The sequence below is a fragment of the Panthera pardus genome, unplaced genomic scaffold (assembly GCF_024362965.1).
Source record: "Panthera pardus isolate Hobbes unplaced genomic scaffold, ASM2436296v1 HiC_scaffold_16, whole genome shotgun sequence".
NCBI lineage: Eukaryota > Metazoa > Chordata > Mammalia > Carnivora > Felidae > Panthera > Panthera pardus.
This window is the reverse complement of record NW_026526721.1, coordinates 113719562-113739181: the sequence shown is the minus strand read 5'-3', so window position 1 is coordinate 113739181 and position 19620 is coordinate 113719562. Positions and strand designations below refer to the sequence as shown.

At 41.1% G+C, this 19620-nt stretch overlaps 1 protein-coding gene across 1 annotated transcript in view; it reads right to left on the bottom strand.

Annotated features, from left to right (window-relative positions):
* WWTR1 (WW domain containing transcription regulator 1) overlaps positions 1–19620 on the bottom strand; it is a 135018-nt gene that overhangs the window by 24672 nt on the left and 90726 nt on the right. The window contains exon 4 of the mRNA XM_019439353.2: positions 747–949. Within this exon, the coding sequence (XP_019294898.2) occupies positions 747–949 (203 nt within the window). The remainder of the gene's footprint in view (positions 1–746; positions 950–19620) is intronic.

Here is a 19620-nt window from a genome sequence, read left to right as displayed (position 1 = left end):
AATCTAGGGCAAATCTGTGATTTCTCTGACCAAGAGCATATGGCAGAAGTGACTTGGTGACAGTTTTCAGAACCAGACCGTAAGACGTTGGCAGCTTTACTTCTTGTTTCTTGGAACATTCTCTTTGGGAGACCCACGCTGCTATGCAATATGTCCTACTAGTCAGACTGCCTTGCTAGCTAGAGATGCCATATTTAGATGCTCCAGGTTTTAGTCCCAACCAAGCCCAGTCTTCCAGCTATCTTCATCATGATGTGATGCACTTGAGTAAAGCCATCTTGGACCGACCCTCCAGACCAACCCCCCCACCAGTTGAATAGCACTAGGCGGCCTTTGTCAACACTATGTACAGCAGAATTCTACATGCTGAGATCTGCTCAGATTCCTGACCTACAAAATTGTGGATATAACAACATGGCTATTGTTAAGCCACTGTGTTTTGGAATAATATGTTACACAGCAATAGATAATTGGAACACAGTCTTCCTTTCCTTCTAACGATTAGCAGTAGAACTCAAAGGCAGCATGCTAACACCTCTAGTCCTTGTACTCATATGTTTGGCTACAAAGACAATGCAGGTAGATGCTGGGAGGAAAAACTGGGTTCTACTCATATGGTTTGGAGTAGGGTTTGGGCCTTTAATGCTTCTAGAGAAAGATTTACCCTGAAGGCTAGCAGCCACCTACCCTCCAGCCTTGGCACCAAAGATCACGGAGCCTCCAGCAGGCACCACAGAAGGCCATACCTGCCTCATGAGCTCCTCTTGGCGCATTCTAATCCTCTCTCTCTCCATCTGGATCCTCTGAAGCCGAAGCTTCTGCTGCTGCTGCTGTTGAGTGGTCAATGCATTGGGCATGCTCATGAGCCCTGCTGGTGGATTCTGAGTAGGGTGGTTCTGCTGGCTCAGGGTAGTGGATGCCATTTGCTGTTGGTGCTGGTGATTCATCACTATAAGAGAGAACGTGCAGGAGATTAATGAACAGGGCCTATAATACTTATCAAAAAGAGCCCATCAGAATGCTCTGTGCTTTGAAGTATAGATTCCTGAGATTCCTTCCAAAGTACTTTCTTGTTAATCATTAATGTTTAAGTAATTACTACCTTAATTCAATTCATGGAGGCTCAGATACTGGCCCTACTCCTGACTCAATTAACTCAGCATTTGTGCCCTGTTAAAAATTATTTCACACCTTCCCCGTGTCTAGAGCATATTTTAAGCCTTTAAGAACATAGTGGTCAAAAGTAAATTCCACAAAAGGTTACCACAACATATGATTTAATTTTCAGTAGGACATCTGGGTGTGTGTGCACTTTCTCAGACAACCTCCATACTTACAGCAGAGCTAGGAAGGACATGAGATTACAGATACATAATGGTGGACAATATTATCTAGGATGGATGAGTTATTCACAAGCAAAGACGTAAAACAAAGCGCCTAGACTAGGGACCTACACAGAAGCAGGACACCACTGATGCTTTGTTCGTAAAGGGTACCCCCGGGGGCACCTGGGTGGCTCAGCTGGTTGAGCGTCCAACTTTGGCTCAGATTATGATCTCATGATCTGTGAGTTCGAGCCCTGCATCAGGCTCTGTCCAGACAGCTCAGAGCCTGGAGCCCACTTTGGATTCTGTGTCCCCCTCTCCTACCCTGTGTCTCACTCTCTCTCCCAAAAATAAAGAAACATTAAAAAAATTAAAAAAATAATTTTAAAATCCTTCAATAAATTCTATAATTGGCATTCCCACATACAAAAAAATTATTTTTAAAAAGTGCTAGTTTTTCTTAAAACAATTTACCAGTTAAATGTGCTTAACTTCTGCCTAGGCAATATCCTATAATAAAGAAAACCATGCTTTTGGTTTCTATTTGCTCTTAGATTAGAAACCAAAACAACATAGAGTTTTATATACTTCATTTCTGAGGAAAAACTCCTGATTTTTGCTACATTTGGGATCACTACCTTTAAAAAAGAAAATTATTGGTATCTTTAAGTTTATTCATTTATTTTGAGAGAGAGAGTGTGTGAGTGAGCAGGGGAGGGGCAGAGAGAGAGAGAGAGAGAGAGAGAGAGAGAGAGAGAGAATTCCAAGCAAGCTCCATGTTGTCAGTGCAGAGCCTGATGCAGGGCTCAAACTCATGAGCCGTTGAGATCATGACCTGATCTGAGATCAAGAGTCAGATGCTTAACCAGCTGAGCCACCCAGGTGCCTAGACATATTTTGTTTAAAGTCTAAAGGTTAAATATTTTAGGTCTTTGGTTTGCTATATGGACATCACATAGAAACATGTTTTATAACTAACTTTTCTTAAATGAATTTTAAAGTAGCCTAATCAACCATATATTAAATGTATATGCAGACCCCTCACACACACACACACACACACACACACACACACACACACACTTGAAAGATACCAGCACAGATTTTCTGGAGACAAATTGGTTTCCTCATGCAACAATTAATTCCACAGCAGGAACTTCCTCCGGATGGGGGTAGAGGTAGGGTAAAAACATTCTTTTTTTAAAAATTTATTTATAACCCACTCAAATCTTTATTGCATTTCCTGTGTGCCAGGCACTGGGCTTGTCGTTGGATAAATAGCTCCTGCCCTCACAGGAATTAACAGGCTGTTGGAAGGAATGTGTGAAGAAATGAGGTGAATTTATATGTGGAGCTGTGGAATGCTAGTGTTCGACTTTGTCAGGATTCTTAGAAATTATCTAGTCCATCGCTTTAGTTTGTAGAAGAGATTGAAACCTAGGAGAGGTAAAGGGCTGTACTCTGGTTAGCAGCAGGTAGAACCAGTCAATGTGGAGGCCTCCTGATGTCCTGTCTACCTGATCTTCCAACCATCCTTGGCCACCCTCTGCCACACCTTACAGTGAAGAAAAGTAACAGCTGCTTGAAACTGAGGACAGCCTGCTAAACACGGTTTGCCTTCAATAGCAAGCAAGTTCCCACTGAAACAGCAGGGTCATCAACACAGGGCCCTGGGCCCAGAGCTGTTTGCGTTACAAACGGGAAGGGTTCGAGGAAGGTCCGGAAAGATGGACAACTGTCTGCTGATGAGGACAGGAGCTAACGAGCTCCTAAAGGGGAGGTAAGGATGCTTGTGGAGTACTCTGCCTAATCAGGTGCAGGCTTCCCTTTCTAAACTGAGCTCACCATAAAGAAATTTCACCTTCTGGCACCATTCCTGGCACACAGGGAAACGCAGTAAAACTGTGGGATGAATGAATGGAACCAGCTGGCAATTTCTTATGTTCTCAGTTGGAGAAAAGAAGCACAGCCACAATGGATGCAAAATAATGGGAATGAGTGTTTCATTTCTCGAATGAAATTCTAGAAACTGTTAGAGCATTTTACAAACTCTACTAGAAGGCCTGGGTAAGGGGTCAGGGATTGTGCACACACTGTATCACAGGGGGAAAGTGCTCTTAAAATACAGATTAAAGTGAGACAAAGTCCAGATATCCGGAAAGGCTTAATCCATAAGACTTCTTTCAGGCCAGAAGGAAGCTTAGATGGAAGAACAGTGATTATTTCCAGGGACAGTCATTTCTGAACTTCTGAGAAAGTATGCTCCTATTTTTTTCTGCCATAACTGCTATAGACAAAAAAGAGAAATCTGTGAATTGAGTATTTCCAATCAGAAATCCCCAGACTAGGAGAAAGAAGGTTAAAAAAGCTAGGTTGTTGGTTGGCAGTACAGAGGTTATTAATTTTTAAAAGTGACTGGGGTCCGGTAAGTTAATGATAGGACATTGGAGCGAGGCCATCTTCAGTGATTCGGGAAAACTGCCCTGTCAGTGTTCAAAGACTGCCCCGAGTTCATTCACAATGGACTGTTTCTCAACTCCACACAGAACCAAAGGCTGCTCGGCAGATTTTATTAGCGTCTGCCTCCTTATCTGGGGGAGGTGAAGACTTGGGAGAGCTCTTCGAGAACCACACCCTGGCTCATCTTCCAAACACCAGACCTCACAGAGACATCAATAGGGAGGAACGGGGGAGATGTTGCTTTCTTCCACTTAATTTAGATTTGATTATGCAGACTACACATCTCCAGTTATTAACTATAGTGACGGGACAAGAGGGGAACTTAGACAAGAGTTTGTTTTCAAGGTCAAGCACACACACCAACAAGATTGTGTATGAGAAGATTCACCACAGTATTGTCTATCATAGCAAAAGACTACAAATTCTATCCACCAAAGGGAGATGATGATCCCTCTATTCAGAGGAATTCTACAGAACTATTCCAGAGAATGAGGGAGTTCTGTGGGTACTTAAATGAACAACATAGAGGAAACACTGTTCCGAGGGGGGAAAAAATTGAAGGGATAGAACTAAATGCATGAGCATGCTATTGCTTGCAGTTAGAAAGGGAGAGCCTGTTTTTTAAAATGTTTATTTATTTTTGAGAGAGAGAGAGAAAGAGAGAGAGAGAGAGAGAGAGACAGGGTGCACATGGGGGAGAGGCAGAGAGAGAGGGAACAAAGAATCTGAAGCAGGCTGCAGGCTCTGAGCTGTCAGCACAGAGTCCGGCACGGGGCTCAAACTTGTGAACCGCAAGATCATGACCTGAGCCAAAGTCGGACGCTTAACCGACTGAGCCACCCCTAGAGAGCATATTATACATACACAGCAAATCTCTCTAGCAGGATACACAAGAGACTGGTGGGTACCTCTGGAGAGGAAAACAAGGGTCAGAGATGGGAGGAGATCTTCCTTTTCTTCCTCTGTACCATTTTGTAGTTTTCCTATGTGCATTTATTACTTATATAAAACAAAAAAATATAAAAGTAAAACCATAAAATAAAAACGTGGTCATGTATGCATCAAACTCAGTATTTTCTTGATGGAGCTCAAGGAGATAACCCCCAAATTATCTGATAAGCAACAAATAAGGCTTAAGAATATGATCAAGATCATCAAAGCTGAGAGATCACCTGGTACAGCTCCTCCTTGTACAGAAGACAGAAACCAGCACCCAAAGGAAGAGTGGACTTGGTCAAGGTCATAAAATGGTCAGGGGCCTAGAAGCCAGGTATCCTGGGTCCACCGAGGTGCCCATGATTCAACCTGCCACTCTGCTCCATCTAGTCAATTCATTTCGAACTATTAACCTTCTCTGAGCTTGCAGCTCATGAATGTTACTGATGGTTGAGGTTCTTTAAAACCACTGCTTTTGCTAGCTATTCCGAGAAAATGGGGGCAAAAGAAAGCAAAGATAAGCAGAGGGGAGGACCTCAGGAGAGCACGAGAAGGCAAAACATGTAAATCTGCAATGAATAGAACACATCTTGGGATAATATTCCAGAACATTTTAGGGAGAGAACAATAGTTCAGTTAAAAAAAAAAAGGAGGGGGGCAGAGTATCCAAAATACAGTTTCTGAGGCCAAACCAGTTAAGGGCAGACTGCCATTAAATGCCTCAAAAAAGCTCAAGACCTCATCAGCTCTAGACTTTTGCCAGTCCCCACAGAAAGGAATAACCCAAACAGAAGATTTCTCCATTGAAGCAGGAATGCATGAAAACTAAAGCAGAGACATCTATTTTTTTTCCTTCCAAGCGTCAGAATTTAATTTTGAACCCACATTTATCTTTTTCATTGTTTTCATCTCTTCTTTTTTCCTCCCTCCTTCAATAATTGGCTTTCTCTTCTGTTTTTGGAAATCAATATAACCATGCTCTGTAGCTATGTGGCCAGAAACATTTCACTGCTATCATTTAGTATAAAAGAAAACACACAGTAAAACAAACTCCACAGCATCTGAGATCCAAACACCCTTTTAATTCAATGACTGTGTCCTTGGTGAAATAAACAGTCAACATGGGAATGGGGTGTGGCAGGGGTTGAGTATCCACGTTGGATACAACCCTTTGGTTAATGCTGCTGAGGGCATTGTACACTGGTGAGCCCTCTGGACTGTTCCAGCAAAAACATTTGGTCACTTCTACAAAGACCCAAGAGTAGGCTCAAGGAGGAAGTTTCCTGAACTCAGTTCTAAGCCCACATATCATTTGCTACCTAAGAAACAAATATGTAAAAAAAAAAAAAAAAAAAAAAAAAGGCAAAGGCTTCACCCCTGAACTTTTGCCTTTTACAGCACAAGGGAATAGAAAGCAATAGCCCATAAAGTGCTTTGGCGGCTTCTCCAAGCCAGGAGCTGCAGACTACGAGGGAGGCCAGTGAATCAGAGGCTGCCCAGTGCGCCTCCTGGAATGTTTGACAAACGTCTTTTTGGCCTCGAAGAGGTTCAGTGACTTGCCATTCTGTGTCCTGGGCTTGCTTCCCTCATTTTAAAAATAGGCTTTGGTCACACACACACACACACACACAAATGCCAAGTGAAGAAAACAAAATGTTAAGGGGTTAGGTTCAACTACAAAATTCATCACAGGCCTGGATGGAGCTGGCTCTGAGTAGATTATGGAAAGGACAACAGTGTGCTGAAAGCCAAAGACCTAGAAAGACACAGAAATTACTTTATTCCCTTCAAGTCTTCCTCCCCAATTCACTTGTGCGTCTGGGGAGGAAAAAGAGGAAAGTCTGTAGCTACGTATACATTTCTCACCTCATTCTCAGCCTTCTTTTTCCTTCTGACAAACTTCGCAGCTGAGGGGTCACCATACCTGGCACTTTGAAACCTTTATTATATTTTTTAATGTTTATTTATTTTTTTATTTTTATTTATTTTATCTTTTATGTTTACTTTTAACATGTATTTATTTTTGAGAGTGAGAGAAACAGAGTGTGAGCAAAGAAGGGGCAGAGAGAGAGGGAGACACAAAATCTGAAGCTGGCTCCAGGCTCCAAGTTGTCAGCACAGAGCCTGATGCGGGGCTCAAACTCACAACCGCGAGATCATGACCTGAGCCGAAGTAGGATACTCAACAGACTGAACCACCCAGGCACCCCGTAAGTTGAACCTTTAAAAACACATGGTTCTGTCAACATGTCAGAGGCACAATTCCATTTAAGTGAGGGAGAAGGCCTCCCCAAGCACTCTAGGATTTGGGGAGCACCCCAGCACCTACTCCACAACTGTGTTTGATCTGTGATAGAACTGTGTTCTATCAATAATGGAGAAAGTGTCACATGTTGATGACTGTGGTTCATTAGTTCCATAAAAATGTAATACCCATGAGTTCACACTCATATAAACACAAGGCTGAATACATAAATACATGGAGGGAGAAAAGACAAATCTCCTGATTTAATGTAAATACACTGTCCTCAAGGAGGGGAAGCAAAACTCCTGCTCCCTAGCAGCGGTTTGTGTATAGTGATCCCAAAGAGTGCAGGATTGAATGGGCAGAGGGGGATAGTAACTTTACAGTGGAGAACTCTTAGCTATCAGCCAGATGATCAAGGTCAACCTCAACAATGATAAGACATAGTGATAGCAGGAGCCCCAATAAGATGTGACAAAAACAGCACTTCCTCCCCAAAGCCCATCATCTCAAGTCTAATCAGAGAAAAATATCAAATTCCAACAGAGGGGAATCCTCAAAATTCCTAAGCAGTACTCCTCAAAGCTATCAAGGTAATCAAAAAAAGGAGAGTCCAAGAAACTATCATGGCCAAGAACAATGTAAGGAGACATGACAAGTAAAGGTAATGTGGTATTCTGTACAGGACCCTGGAAGAGAAAAAGATATTATGTAAAAACTAAGGAAATCTGAGTAAGTATGGATTTTAGTTAATGATAATGTATCAACACCAGTTCATCAATTACAACAAATGTAGCATACTAATATAAGATGTTAATAATACGGGAAACTGAATGAGAGTGTATATGGGAACTCCATCTTTTCAATTTTTCTGTAAACCTGAAATTATTCTAAAAAAAAAAAAAAAACCTGTGTGTGTGTGTGTGTGTGTGTGTGTGTGTGTAGTAAGCACGTCTTTAGTAAATACCAGGGACTGTGCAGGACATAGTCTCTTCAATACTATTAATTCATTTTTATAGAGTATATAAAAATGGACAATTTTTATAGGGTATATAAAAAAATGGATAAATACTCCAAAAAAAAAAACCCAAAAACCATGGTCTATAGTGTGTTCTATGGGAGCAAATAGATATTAGGCTAGAATTAAAATAATAATAATAATAATAATAATAATAATAATAGTTGCTTCCAGAGGTGTTCCATGGTCAAATAAGATTGGGAAATGTTGGCCTACATAAAGTTAAAAGAGTTCATTTTATTGCAGGATTCCTCAGAGCCTTTAAGGTTCTAACAGACAGTGAGACTTTCCAAGAAGATATAAAATGCAGCACTTCTCAAACTTGGAAGTCTAGTGTTCTCCAGAGCAGGAATACTAGGAAATGCTGGTCCACTGCAACTTAGCAGATGTCTTGGCAGTGTGTTGAATTTGAACTGAAGATGAATTAATATTTATTGAGCTCTTACTATGTGCTAAGCCCTTTACAGTCAACTAAGCAGATGTGTAGGAGGACATGGAGCCAGAGACGGGAACACAGCAGCCTGGTGAGTGTTGAACAAAGTGGTGTTACTTGTCTAGGGTCACCTACTACTGTTCATGATACAAAGTAATGTAAAAAACAAAGAAAAGCAAAACACAGGGAAAACAAGGGTTAGAAAAGACTGCCAGAATATCTGCTTAAGTTCTCCATAAGCAAAGGCTGATTTAACAGGAAAATTGCAAAGATGGTTTAACTTGTGTATCAGTTTTCACAGGTGGTGAGCAAAACCTTACTGCATTAACTTTACTTCCATATATTCAAAAATAACCTATTTTTTTAGAGGTTTTTTTTTTTTTACTTGCTTCTGTGATAAAATAACATTAAATGTTCCAAAGAATCCTTCAAACATCTTCCCTTGAGAGAGGGGAGAGCTTCAAAGAGGCTGACTTAGAGCTTTGAATACCTGGGGGCAGTTTCCTCAAAGCAGGTGAATAGGAAATATTCAAATACACACTTGATCTGGGATCCAGGAAACTTCCTCAGTTTGATGTCTGAGCTAGTAAGTTTATATAAATTGCATGAGAAGTACCTTCCAAACACATAATTACCCTACAAGAGGGTATCACAAGGGCTCCTGAATCGTGACCATTCGAATAGAAAGCTCTATCATCACTTCATTTTCTGTCCCTACTCTGCAAATGCTGGAACTGAGGTCTGTCACAAAGGGCAACCAACTGTCCTGATCTTACAAGAGACTGAGGGGTTTCCTGCAACACAGGATATCAGGGCTACATCTGGGAGAGCCCAGGCAGATGGGGTGGTTGGTCACCGTAGGCTGTGACTGTCATGGCCCCAGAGCTAACTCATGGTAGTAGAACCTCCAAAGTTTCCAGTTTCCACTCTAATGTGTTTCCTTACAAAGGAACTAATGCCAGTATGAAGTAACCATTTGATATTTAGAACCACAGCCAGGCAGTCCACCCAGACTAGCTCTCACTGTGCCCTCCATGGATTACAACTAGCTGACTGTCCTTTTGCATCCACATTATCTATCTGATAATCAGAGAGGAAATATCACTCCTCCACTTAGTCTGTAACTTTTTAAGGAAATCAAGCACTATTTATGACACTGCATTGCATCACTCATAAGCATGCACTTGATTAAGTCTGAAAGTCAGGAAATCTTTCCTGTTGGATTCTTGGTTGGGCCATACATGCTGAAGAAAAGCTCCTTTAAGAAACACTGAGCTATTCTCTTCAGTGATTTGAACCAATTCTCATCTTCCTGAGAGCTGGATTTGTGCTCTTTATAAGTAAGACCTGAAGAAGGAGCCAAGTCTCCACTTACCCCTTGGAACCAACACCAATGATATGGACTTTCTTTATAGAAACAGAACAAAAATAATTTAGTGTACTTCAGATATGCCTTACTGATGCACAGACATTAAATACTATACTAAGTTTCAGGGTTTATGGGTCAGAAATTGGTAGTAATCATTACTCCCATAATTTTACAAGTGAATATTTAACGAGTGCTTGATTTTTGTCACTGTTTTCTCTTTACTTCCAGAGCATAGTTCTCTGCTCAGCGTCCATTTCATTTTGCTCTGTTTTATCATTAGTGGTTTACAAACTCACTTTTTCCACAATGCTCATTACTGGCGGGGCCATGTATTCACCCTATTTTGTACCATCACCATAGAAGTTCAAGATGAAGGGGGGTGCCTGGGTGGCTCAGTCGGTTAAGCAACTGACTTTGGCTCAGGTCATGATCTTGTGGTTTGTGGGTTTGAGCCCCGCATCAGGCTCTGTGCTGACAGCTCAGAGCCTGGAGCCCGTTTCAGATTCTGTGTCTCCCTCTCTCTCTGCTCCTCTCCTGCTTGCACTCTGTCTCTCTCTGTCTCTCAAAAATGAGTAAGCATTAAAAAAAAAATTTTTTTTTAAAGAAGTTCAAGCTGAAGGGACCTGAGTTCATGTAGACCAGGTTCTCAAATGTTTCTTTAGCAATAAGATCCTTCCCCAGAGCCCATGTAACATGAAGCAGAGGCAACCCTCATGTGCAGGGGTTCAATTCAAAGCAAGCCTAGATCCTGAGCTGGTACCAGTGGGTAAAGGAGCACTTAAATGGCAGCCCTTTTGACTATCTTCTCTAAATCATCTTGATCTTGCTTTCACTCTGCTTTTCCTACAGGCACTTCTCAGCTCTCGTACGACAGTATCAAACCAATTTTAAAAATCTGTTGAACAGACACAGCTTTTGGAGTCCAGATACTAACAAAGCTTAGCTTCTGCTCACTCACATCCCCTAAAATCCTGGCATGGGACCTTGGGACACAATTTAAAACCAGTGGCATAGGCCAATTCACTCATTTTAGAGATGATCCTTGGAAGGATAAATGACTCCCCACAAATCATAGGCATAGACTGTGACAAACCTAGGCAGCCCACAGAATATGCCAGAATGCCATGGCTGGCATCAGTTGCACTGATCACCATTTGCTGGCCTGTGCTGCTCACCTTCAATAATCAAAAAGTACGTACCGAGTTAAATTCAGTGACAAGGAGGGGCACCTAGGGGGCTCTGTCGGTTAAGCTTCCAACTTCGGCTCAGGTTATGATCTCAAGGTTTGTGAGTTCGAGCCCAACGTCGGGCTCTGTGCTGACAGCTCCGAGCCTGGAGCCTGCCTCGGATTCTGCGTCTCCCTCTATCTCTCTGCCCCTCCCCTACTCACACTCTGTCTCTCTCTCTCTCTCAAAAATAAATAGAACATTAAAACAAAAATAAATTCAGTGACAAGGATGTGTTTCCTTTTCCCTATCTTTTCCCGATTTCATGAAAAAGCCTAATGTAGACTAATGTAATTTATTTACTACTATAAAATGATGAAATCAATATGAATCACATGTTTGCATGATCTGGTTTTACAGAGAGTGATATAGGGCTTTCTTCCTCAGTCTTTTTTTTTTTTTTTTTTAAATATTTATTTATCTTTGAGAAAAAGAAAAAGAGCATGAGAAGGGGAGGAGCAGAGAGAGAGAGGGAGACACATAATCCGAGGCAGGCTCCAGGCTCCGAACTGTCAGCACAGAGCCCAACACGGGACTCCAACCCACAGACCACGAGATAATGACCCGAGCTGAAGTCAGACGCTTAACCGACTGAGCCACCCAGGAGCCCCACTTCTTCAGTATTTAAAAAAAAAAAAAAAAAAAAAAAAAAATTACAAATCAGATCACTTTGAAAAGTTACATTTCATAATTCGGGAAGGTTTAAACAAGAAAAGGTGCTGCCATCAGGTAACACTAGACCTTCTGGCCACAGCAGATTTTGGAAAGTAATGATATGCAACAGGAAGAAGCCAAAACATACAGGTGTAAATCGTTTCTGACATATGTGCAGCCCCAGCCACATCAAGCTTCAAAAATATTTCAGCGTCAAGAGTGTCTGAGTGCAGCTGTGGGTCTTTTCCTCTCTGTTTATGGGCCGTACATGGCTTAACTCATGCGAACTGGCCAATGTCAGGTGTCACGCAGCCCTGTCTGATGGAAAACACATGTCTATAGAGGTAGAAAGACAAATCCAGCCACAGTCCAGCCTTGACTCAGTCACGATACAATGAAGAGGAAAAAAGGGCTGCAGACACGTCTCGCGCCCTTCTTGTGTCTCTCTCAGCTCCTGCCAACAATGAGCCGCTTGTTTCTCTTATTTCCCAGAAACAGTATTAGCCGTCCAACAAGGTCAGCAAAAAAAAAAAAAAAAAAAAAAAAAAAAAAAGGCAACTTTTCACTTCAGGGTCCATTTGGTTCCAAAAATCTGTAAAGTATTAAACCAAGAAGCTGTACTATCCCAACTTCACACTGAGCCCTTTATTCTGATGCTGGGTGAGAATAACCACAAGGCAATTTCTCAGCCGGCTTGGTTGATAAGGCACAGAGCTCCGGATGCCTACGTTCCTGGCCTCACTGTGTCAAGACTTAAAACCACTTCCAGGTACCCCAAATTTGACAGGTGGACCTTAGGTCTTCCAGATACCCCCAGCTCTTCTAGTTTCAGACTTGTAAGTGGCCGATGCTTCACAGGAGACTCTGAATTATTAGTACCAGAGGATGACTCTCCCACTTGCTATCCTCTCTACCTGTCTACACAGCAGTATAGTTGACAGACCAGTGTGCAAGTATCCAGGTAACTGTGCTCTCGGAGGTGTACATGATCGAAATGCCTGTAACACTGGTTTTTATGTGTTCCTAGCAAGTGCATGACCTTAAATGCATATATTTTGGCATTTAAAAGATTCAGCCATCAGTTTTCATCAGTGTAATATATCCAGAACAAGCTAGATGTAATGTATCCAGAACAAGTTGGCGTGCAGGTTTCTTCTGGATCCTTTTGCTGTAAAGAAATCATATTTCTTCCACCCAAAGCAGTACCAGCATGTGCTACTCAGATTCCATCTGATTTATGGGACCTCACAAGATTTATCAAAAGTGGCCCGTGACAGGAAGCACATCTATGAAGCTGGCGAACTTAGGCAAATAATGACCTAAGTTGGAAAAAGAGGAAATTGGGCGCTTTGCCGTGCTGCTCCACAAAGTTATCTTTGTGTCTTTGAATTTAATTCGATGGCCTGGCAATAGTAAAACCAACACTATTTTATTATCTTCAGACAATAGGTACACTTTTATCCCGGCAGGAAATGGAAACTCTGATTCATGCATTTATTTTCATTAGTCAGGAGAGAGTTTATTGCAGCTTTTTATTGGTTCGCTTTCCTGAATGATTCTAAAACTACTCCAGGTGCAAAGCGTGGCAACCCAAGCAAAGTAACAGAAAATGAATCTATAGCTGTGTCCCACTGAGAGGGGAGGAGAAAAAGTTGTCAGCGTGGAATGCTAATGTTTAATCTGTTTTCTTTCCACAAGGTATCATTTTAGTAAACATCTTGATTATTTAAAGAGCTAGTACAACAGACATCCAAGAAATAGTCAGAGAACTTGAACAACTTATGAAATAGAACAAGCTATTAGCATTCAAACACAGAAAAATTATCAGCCTCACCAAGAATCACAAAAATGTAAAGTAAGAGCGAGCCACTGTTTGGCAATCAGATTAGCAAAGATAATGACATGATGCAGGTGGGTGCTTTGCATCAGGATAGCACTGCTCAGGGGACAAAAAAAAAAAAAAAAAGAATTTTACCAGGGGTAGCAGGATTAGGAAATCTAGTAAAACTATATTCAAGTTTTGGGAACGTGTGCATGTATCCCTAGTTCTTATAGGATTTCTAGTGATCCCAAAAAATCATTTACCTCTGAAATGAAAAAATATCCAAGTATTAATAATGGTGGTGTTTGGATGCTAGGACTATAGTTGACTTTTTCTTTCCAGCATTCTACAGTTCATTTAATCATCCATTCACCAATTATCTGCTGAACCCCAGCCAAGTACAAGGCACTGTTTCCAGGTGCTAGAGAGACCAATTAACAGGAGTCCTGGCCCTTCGAGAGATTACAGTCTAGTAGGGAGACAGACAACAGCAAATACATAATGTCATTCTTGAGCAAAGGGCTTTGTACAAATAAATGTGGAACTATATTAGGCACAGAAGTTAAGGAAGGCCTCTCTGAGGAGGTGATGTGTGATCTAAGAAAGGTGAATAAAGTGCACAAAATCAGGGTGGGGGCCATACTAGGCTGAGGCACTGTAAGTTCGAGGTCCTAGGGTTGGAAGGTGCGAACCTGTCAGTTTGGAGTACTTGTGCAAAACAGGGAGGCCCACGTGGCCGAAGAGCAGAGTGGGAGGGGCAAGGAGCAGGGCCCCTGGGGCCTCATGGCTGTGGCCAGCACTGCAGTTGACCTCTACTCCAGAGTGATAGAAATCTCCTTTCCGCTCACTGCTCAGACCACATGGGAAACCACCAGAGTGTTTCATACATTATGTAAGTTAAAAATTCTGAAGAAATCCAGAGATGGAAAAGTTCTAGGAGTACACACCTCAGGATTAGCGTCTCTGGGCTATTGTCTCTCAGCCCTGTGAAGTGTTCCGGGGCATCTTTGAGGAAGAAAGGAATAAGTAAGCTTTGGAGTGGAGGTAAGGGGAGTTAGAAACCAGAGCAGCTCCACTTTTAAAAACTTACCAGAGGAGATTCTGGTCCCAAGGAAAACAAAACAAAACCTATACCTCTAAGTTTTATTTGGGAGGCTGTGCCAAGGGGGTTTTGTTCTTAAAACCAAAAGTAAGTAAAATACACACAACAAATAAAGCTCCAACTCTGGATTTTCCAAAGTTTATCCTTGAATCAAACAGAGTATGTGGTCTTGTTTTGGTCTTCAGACATTCCTGGCTGGTGCTCTGAGATCCGGCCATAGCCCAATGTTTAGGCAGGTCACAGAAAACTTCCTTCTAAAACTCTTGGTGTTCTCACTGTTGTGAGATTTTTTTGAGGATTGTCACCTAGAGCAATGTCTAGATCATTTATGAGAAATTGAAGGGAGAACTCCCTCTTTGGCATCTATATATATATATATATAAAACTGCGTCTCTCCTCAACACCAGGCGAGCCTTTACCTCATAAACTCTTTGACTCCTGTAACTGAACATATCTTCCTCTTTGCAAGAGCCCCCAAGTCTCAAAGCTAAATGTGCATACACCTCTAGCATAGTGCCTGTGGTATACATTTTTCTCCCTGGCTTTACTATTTCCTCAGCCTTAGTCTCCCTTTACCACAACTTGACTCAATTATTTATATATGCCCTTTCTGATTGTGTATTTTGTAAGAAGCAAGAATAGGGAATAAATGAATGGAAGCATCAGTTTCAGTTTAAAACTCTATCTCTGTGTGTATATGTACACAGATATGTTAATGGTTAATTACATAATGTTCTGAGAAGTTTAACCTAGCATGCTGGAAATGGTGTTTGCTCGTCATCCCAAGGAAAGGAGTTCACATACCTTTGGTGGACCAAAAAGCAGCCCATCATATTGCACTGTCTTTACAGAATATACTCATTAGAGGAGCCAGCTGACCCAAGCAAACGAAGCTCCTCCCCCACATCTTCCACAGACACTACCTTAGCCAAGGGATCAAAGCCAACATCACACATACTATGATGAACTGACATCACATGCCTCTTGATAGGACGTGATGAGAAGAATACATCATCACTCGTGATGATGTGGCATTCCTGCCAAAAATGTGTAACCGAAATCTAAACCTTGAGGAAACACCAGACAAATCCAAATTAAAAAACAATCTACAAAATAACTGGCCTATACTCTTTAAAGATATCACGATCCAAAAACACAAGGGTCCAGGAATCATTCCAGGTAAAAAGAGATTACATAGACAGGACGACTAAACGCAGTACATGAACCTTAACAGATCCTGGACCAGAAACCAAAATAGCCAGAAAGGACATTGTTGTGGCAAATGAAGAAATTTTCATACACGGATATGGATTAGAAAGCAATATTCTATACCAATGTTAAATTTCCTGATTTGGATCCCTATACTGTGCTTATGTAAGAACATATTCTTTTAGAAAATACAACCTGAAGTACTTAGGGGTAAACGAGCATGAGGTCTCCAACTTAATCTCAAAAGGTTAAGGAAAAAAAGGAAAAAAAAAATATATATATATATACATACAGAGAAAGTAAGATAAGCAAATGTGGCAAAACATAAACAATTAACAAAGGCAAATCTGGGAGTTCCTTGTACTAGAAACTCTTCTGTAAGTTTAAGATTGTTTCAAAATAAAAGGTGACATATTAAAAAAATAATAACAAGAAAGAAAAACTTCTCAATACACACCCAAAACTCCCTGGAGCCTGAAAATTCTCAGTCTGGCAGGGCCCAGAGAAACTGCGTCATATACGCGCCATTGTATTGTAACATTTTTATCTTTGAGGAAACCCCCACTAAACAATGGTTTTGAGAACTGACCAGGGTTTGAAGGGGAAAGAACCCCGGTTGCAATATGTGCTAAGGATTCTGATACCTCATACTCACTGTTCCTCCCATCCTCCCCACCTCCACACCCAACCCCAACTGTTATTTGGAAATAATTCTGGGTGAAGTTTGTCAGAAGGTACTGACTTCCGGTTATAAAATAAATTAGTCATGGGATGTAATATAAAGCGCGGTGACTATAGTTAGCAATACTGTATTGTATAATTGAATGTTGCTAAGAGTAGATCTTGAACATTCCCATCACAAGAAAGAGAACTTTGTAACTATGTGTGGTGATAGATGTTAACTAGATTTACTGTGGTGATCATTTCCGTAACATATGTACATATGTTACAATACGTACACACTGCAATATGTACATATATCAAATCATCATGTTGTACAACAAACTATTACAATGTTATGTCAAATATATCTCCATTTTTTTAAAAAAGGAAGACAATCTCATATTCAAAAAAATAGAGAGCCAGGAAGACAGGAAGGAATTGCCCTATGGGACTGGTTGGAGACAGAGAGAGACAGAGCATGAATGGGGGAGGGGCAGAGAGAGAGGGAGACACAGAATCCAAAGCAGGCTCCAGGCTCTGAGCCATCAGCCCAGAGCCTGACGCGGGGCTCGAACCAACGGACCGCGAGATTGTGACCTGAGTTGAAGTCGGACGCTTAACCGACTGAGCCACCCAGGCGCCCCCTGGAGCAGTCTTTTAGAAGAAACAGTTCTGGATAACTGCCTGACAAGACACTGGACTAAAGAATTAGAAGTTTTCTTAGGCAGAATCTGAGCTCCAAGAGTTAATTGACTGTAAAGCTCGAGGTCCTTCAGTGAAAGGCCCCCCCTTCCCAGAGTCAGAGCTGAAGAAACTGTTCCACGTTGGCCTTCTTGACAGAAGAAAGAATGGACAAGCTGGAAGGCCAGAGTTGGGTCTGGAGAAGGCACCAGAGAATGTAAACACATGGAAGTATGTTTCAGGCAGAAACCTGTCAGGCCAAAGCCTTCAATTGTAATATGGTTCGGGCGCTGGGACTCCCTCAAATTACAGGGGAAAAAGTTCTGTATTTAAAACCAGGGCAGAGACAGAGAAGATGATACACAAACAAATGACTGGGATGTGTTGTAGATTGGAGAAGTGGGGTCTCCAACAGAATATCCCTCAATTGCAGGGTCTCAGGCAGTAGCAGTAGAAAAACATCAGTGATGGAGGCCAGGAGGCCAGGAGGCCAGGAGCCTTCCCATTTGTAGCTGCACGGAGTGCTCATTTTATTAAGATGGGATGATCCAGTTCCACTTGGGGAGAGATTAGAGTTCCATTCTAATTCACTCAGGCATTATAGCAGTTGATGGGGGTGGAAATGGAATATTTTTCTTGATATTTAAAGTGGACGCTTTGAAGCAGCTAAATCAAAGTCTTGTGAGCCAGGACTAAATCACCCACATTAAAAAATATTTTTTACTTTATTTTCTTCCAGCTCTGCAAATATGTAACTCTTGGCAAAACGGAAAACTCACAACTCACTCTTCACTGGTGTCTGAGAAGTAGAATACTGGAAAGGAAAAGGACTAAAATAATATGGAATGAAATGTATGACATGTACTGGGAAGCAAAATAACTTCAAATATAGCTTCCATTTATGGCTTAGTCAAAAACATATGGATATGCAAGCTGAAAAACAGAGCTTGTGGGAGGATAAGTGCCTGGCGAAAAATACGCTTTTTGGGTACAGACAACCTTAAATCATTTACTGCACAAGAAAGTAGCGCCCCAATCAAACCCCTCACCATCACCTCAACACACAAGGTGAATCTGCAGCCATTTACTTATTTAGTTTGATAAAAGCAAACCATTTCAACATTGTATTTTTTAAGGAATTCCTATACTTTACTAACAAACATCCCAAAGAAACTGAAAAAAATGAGGAAATTAAAGGGAGGCACAAAAATTTATATACAGGAGTATTTACTGCAACATCATTTATAATGGTAAAAAAAAAAAATAGAATCAACCTGTATGTCTCTCAGCAGAAGAACTGGTTAAATATAGCATAGTCATCTTATAGAATATTATATAGACATTAACATGATGTAATGGTTTACAAACAGAAATATGCCCAGGTCCATTCATATATATATGGTAAAACCTTGGCTTGTGAGTACTTGTTCTGTCAGTGTTCCATAAGATGAACAAACATTTCTAATGATTTTTAACTTGATAAATGAGCAATGTCTTGCAATACAAGTAGTAATGTGATACCGAATGTCACAGGATCACAACTGAGTCAATGGTTCTTGAAATTCACCTTGATATACAAGTGTTCTGGATTACAAGCATGTTTCTGGAATGAATTATACTCACAAACCAAGGTTTTACTATATATATGAATTAAACAATGAGAATCCCGTTTGTACCTATCAGAATTATAAAGACTAAAAAAGTCTGATAATGGACATTATTGGCCAGAATAGAGGGAAAGGGGCATTTTGATACTCTGTTGGTAGGGTGTAAATGGGTGTAACCTTTTTGGAGGGAAGTAGAACATCTATTAAAACTTCAAATACACATAATTTTTGATTTAGGAAGCCCACCTCTGCAAAATTATCTTATTCATAAACAGCATAATTATAAAGGAATTATGTTAATTATGTTAAGCACTGAAGCACTGTTTAGTAACAGTGAACAATTAGAAAAGAATCTAAATATCCAGCATAGGGGACTGTTTAAATAAATTAGGTACATCAATAGTAGAATATTATATATTCCTGGCAAAGAAGGACTACATCTATACATATGAATTTAGAAAGCTCTCTAGGATATGTTAAGTTTAAAAAAGACATATACACCCAAGCATACATATGTATGTGGAGTATTTGTAGAACACACAGGAGGCTGGTAGCAATGTTTTCGATGAAGAGAGAAGGGCTGGGGGTCCTGGTGTGAAGGAGACTTACTTCTCATGAATACTCTTTGGAACTGTTTGAATTTTTCGTGTTACTTTTCTAATTAAAACAGCTAATCAAAAAATACTGTAGAAAAATATTAATTGAGGGGTGCCTGGGTGGCTCAGTCGGTTGAGCAGCCGACTTCGGCTCAGGTCATGATCTCGCAGTCTGTGAGTTCAAGCCCCGCGTCGGGCTCTGTGCTGACAGCTCAGAGCCTGGAGCCTACTTCAGATACTGTGTCTCCCTCTCTCTGATCCTCCCCCTTTCATG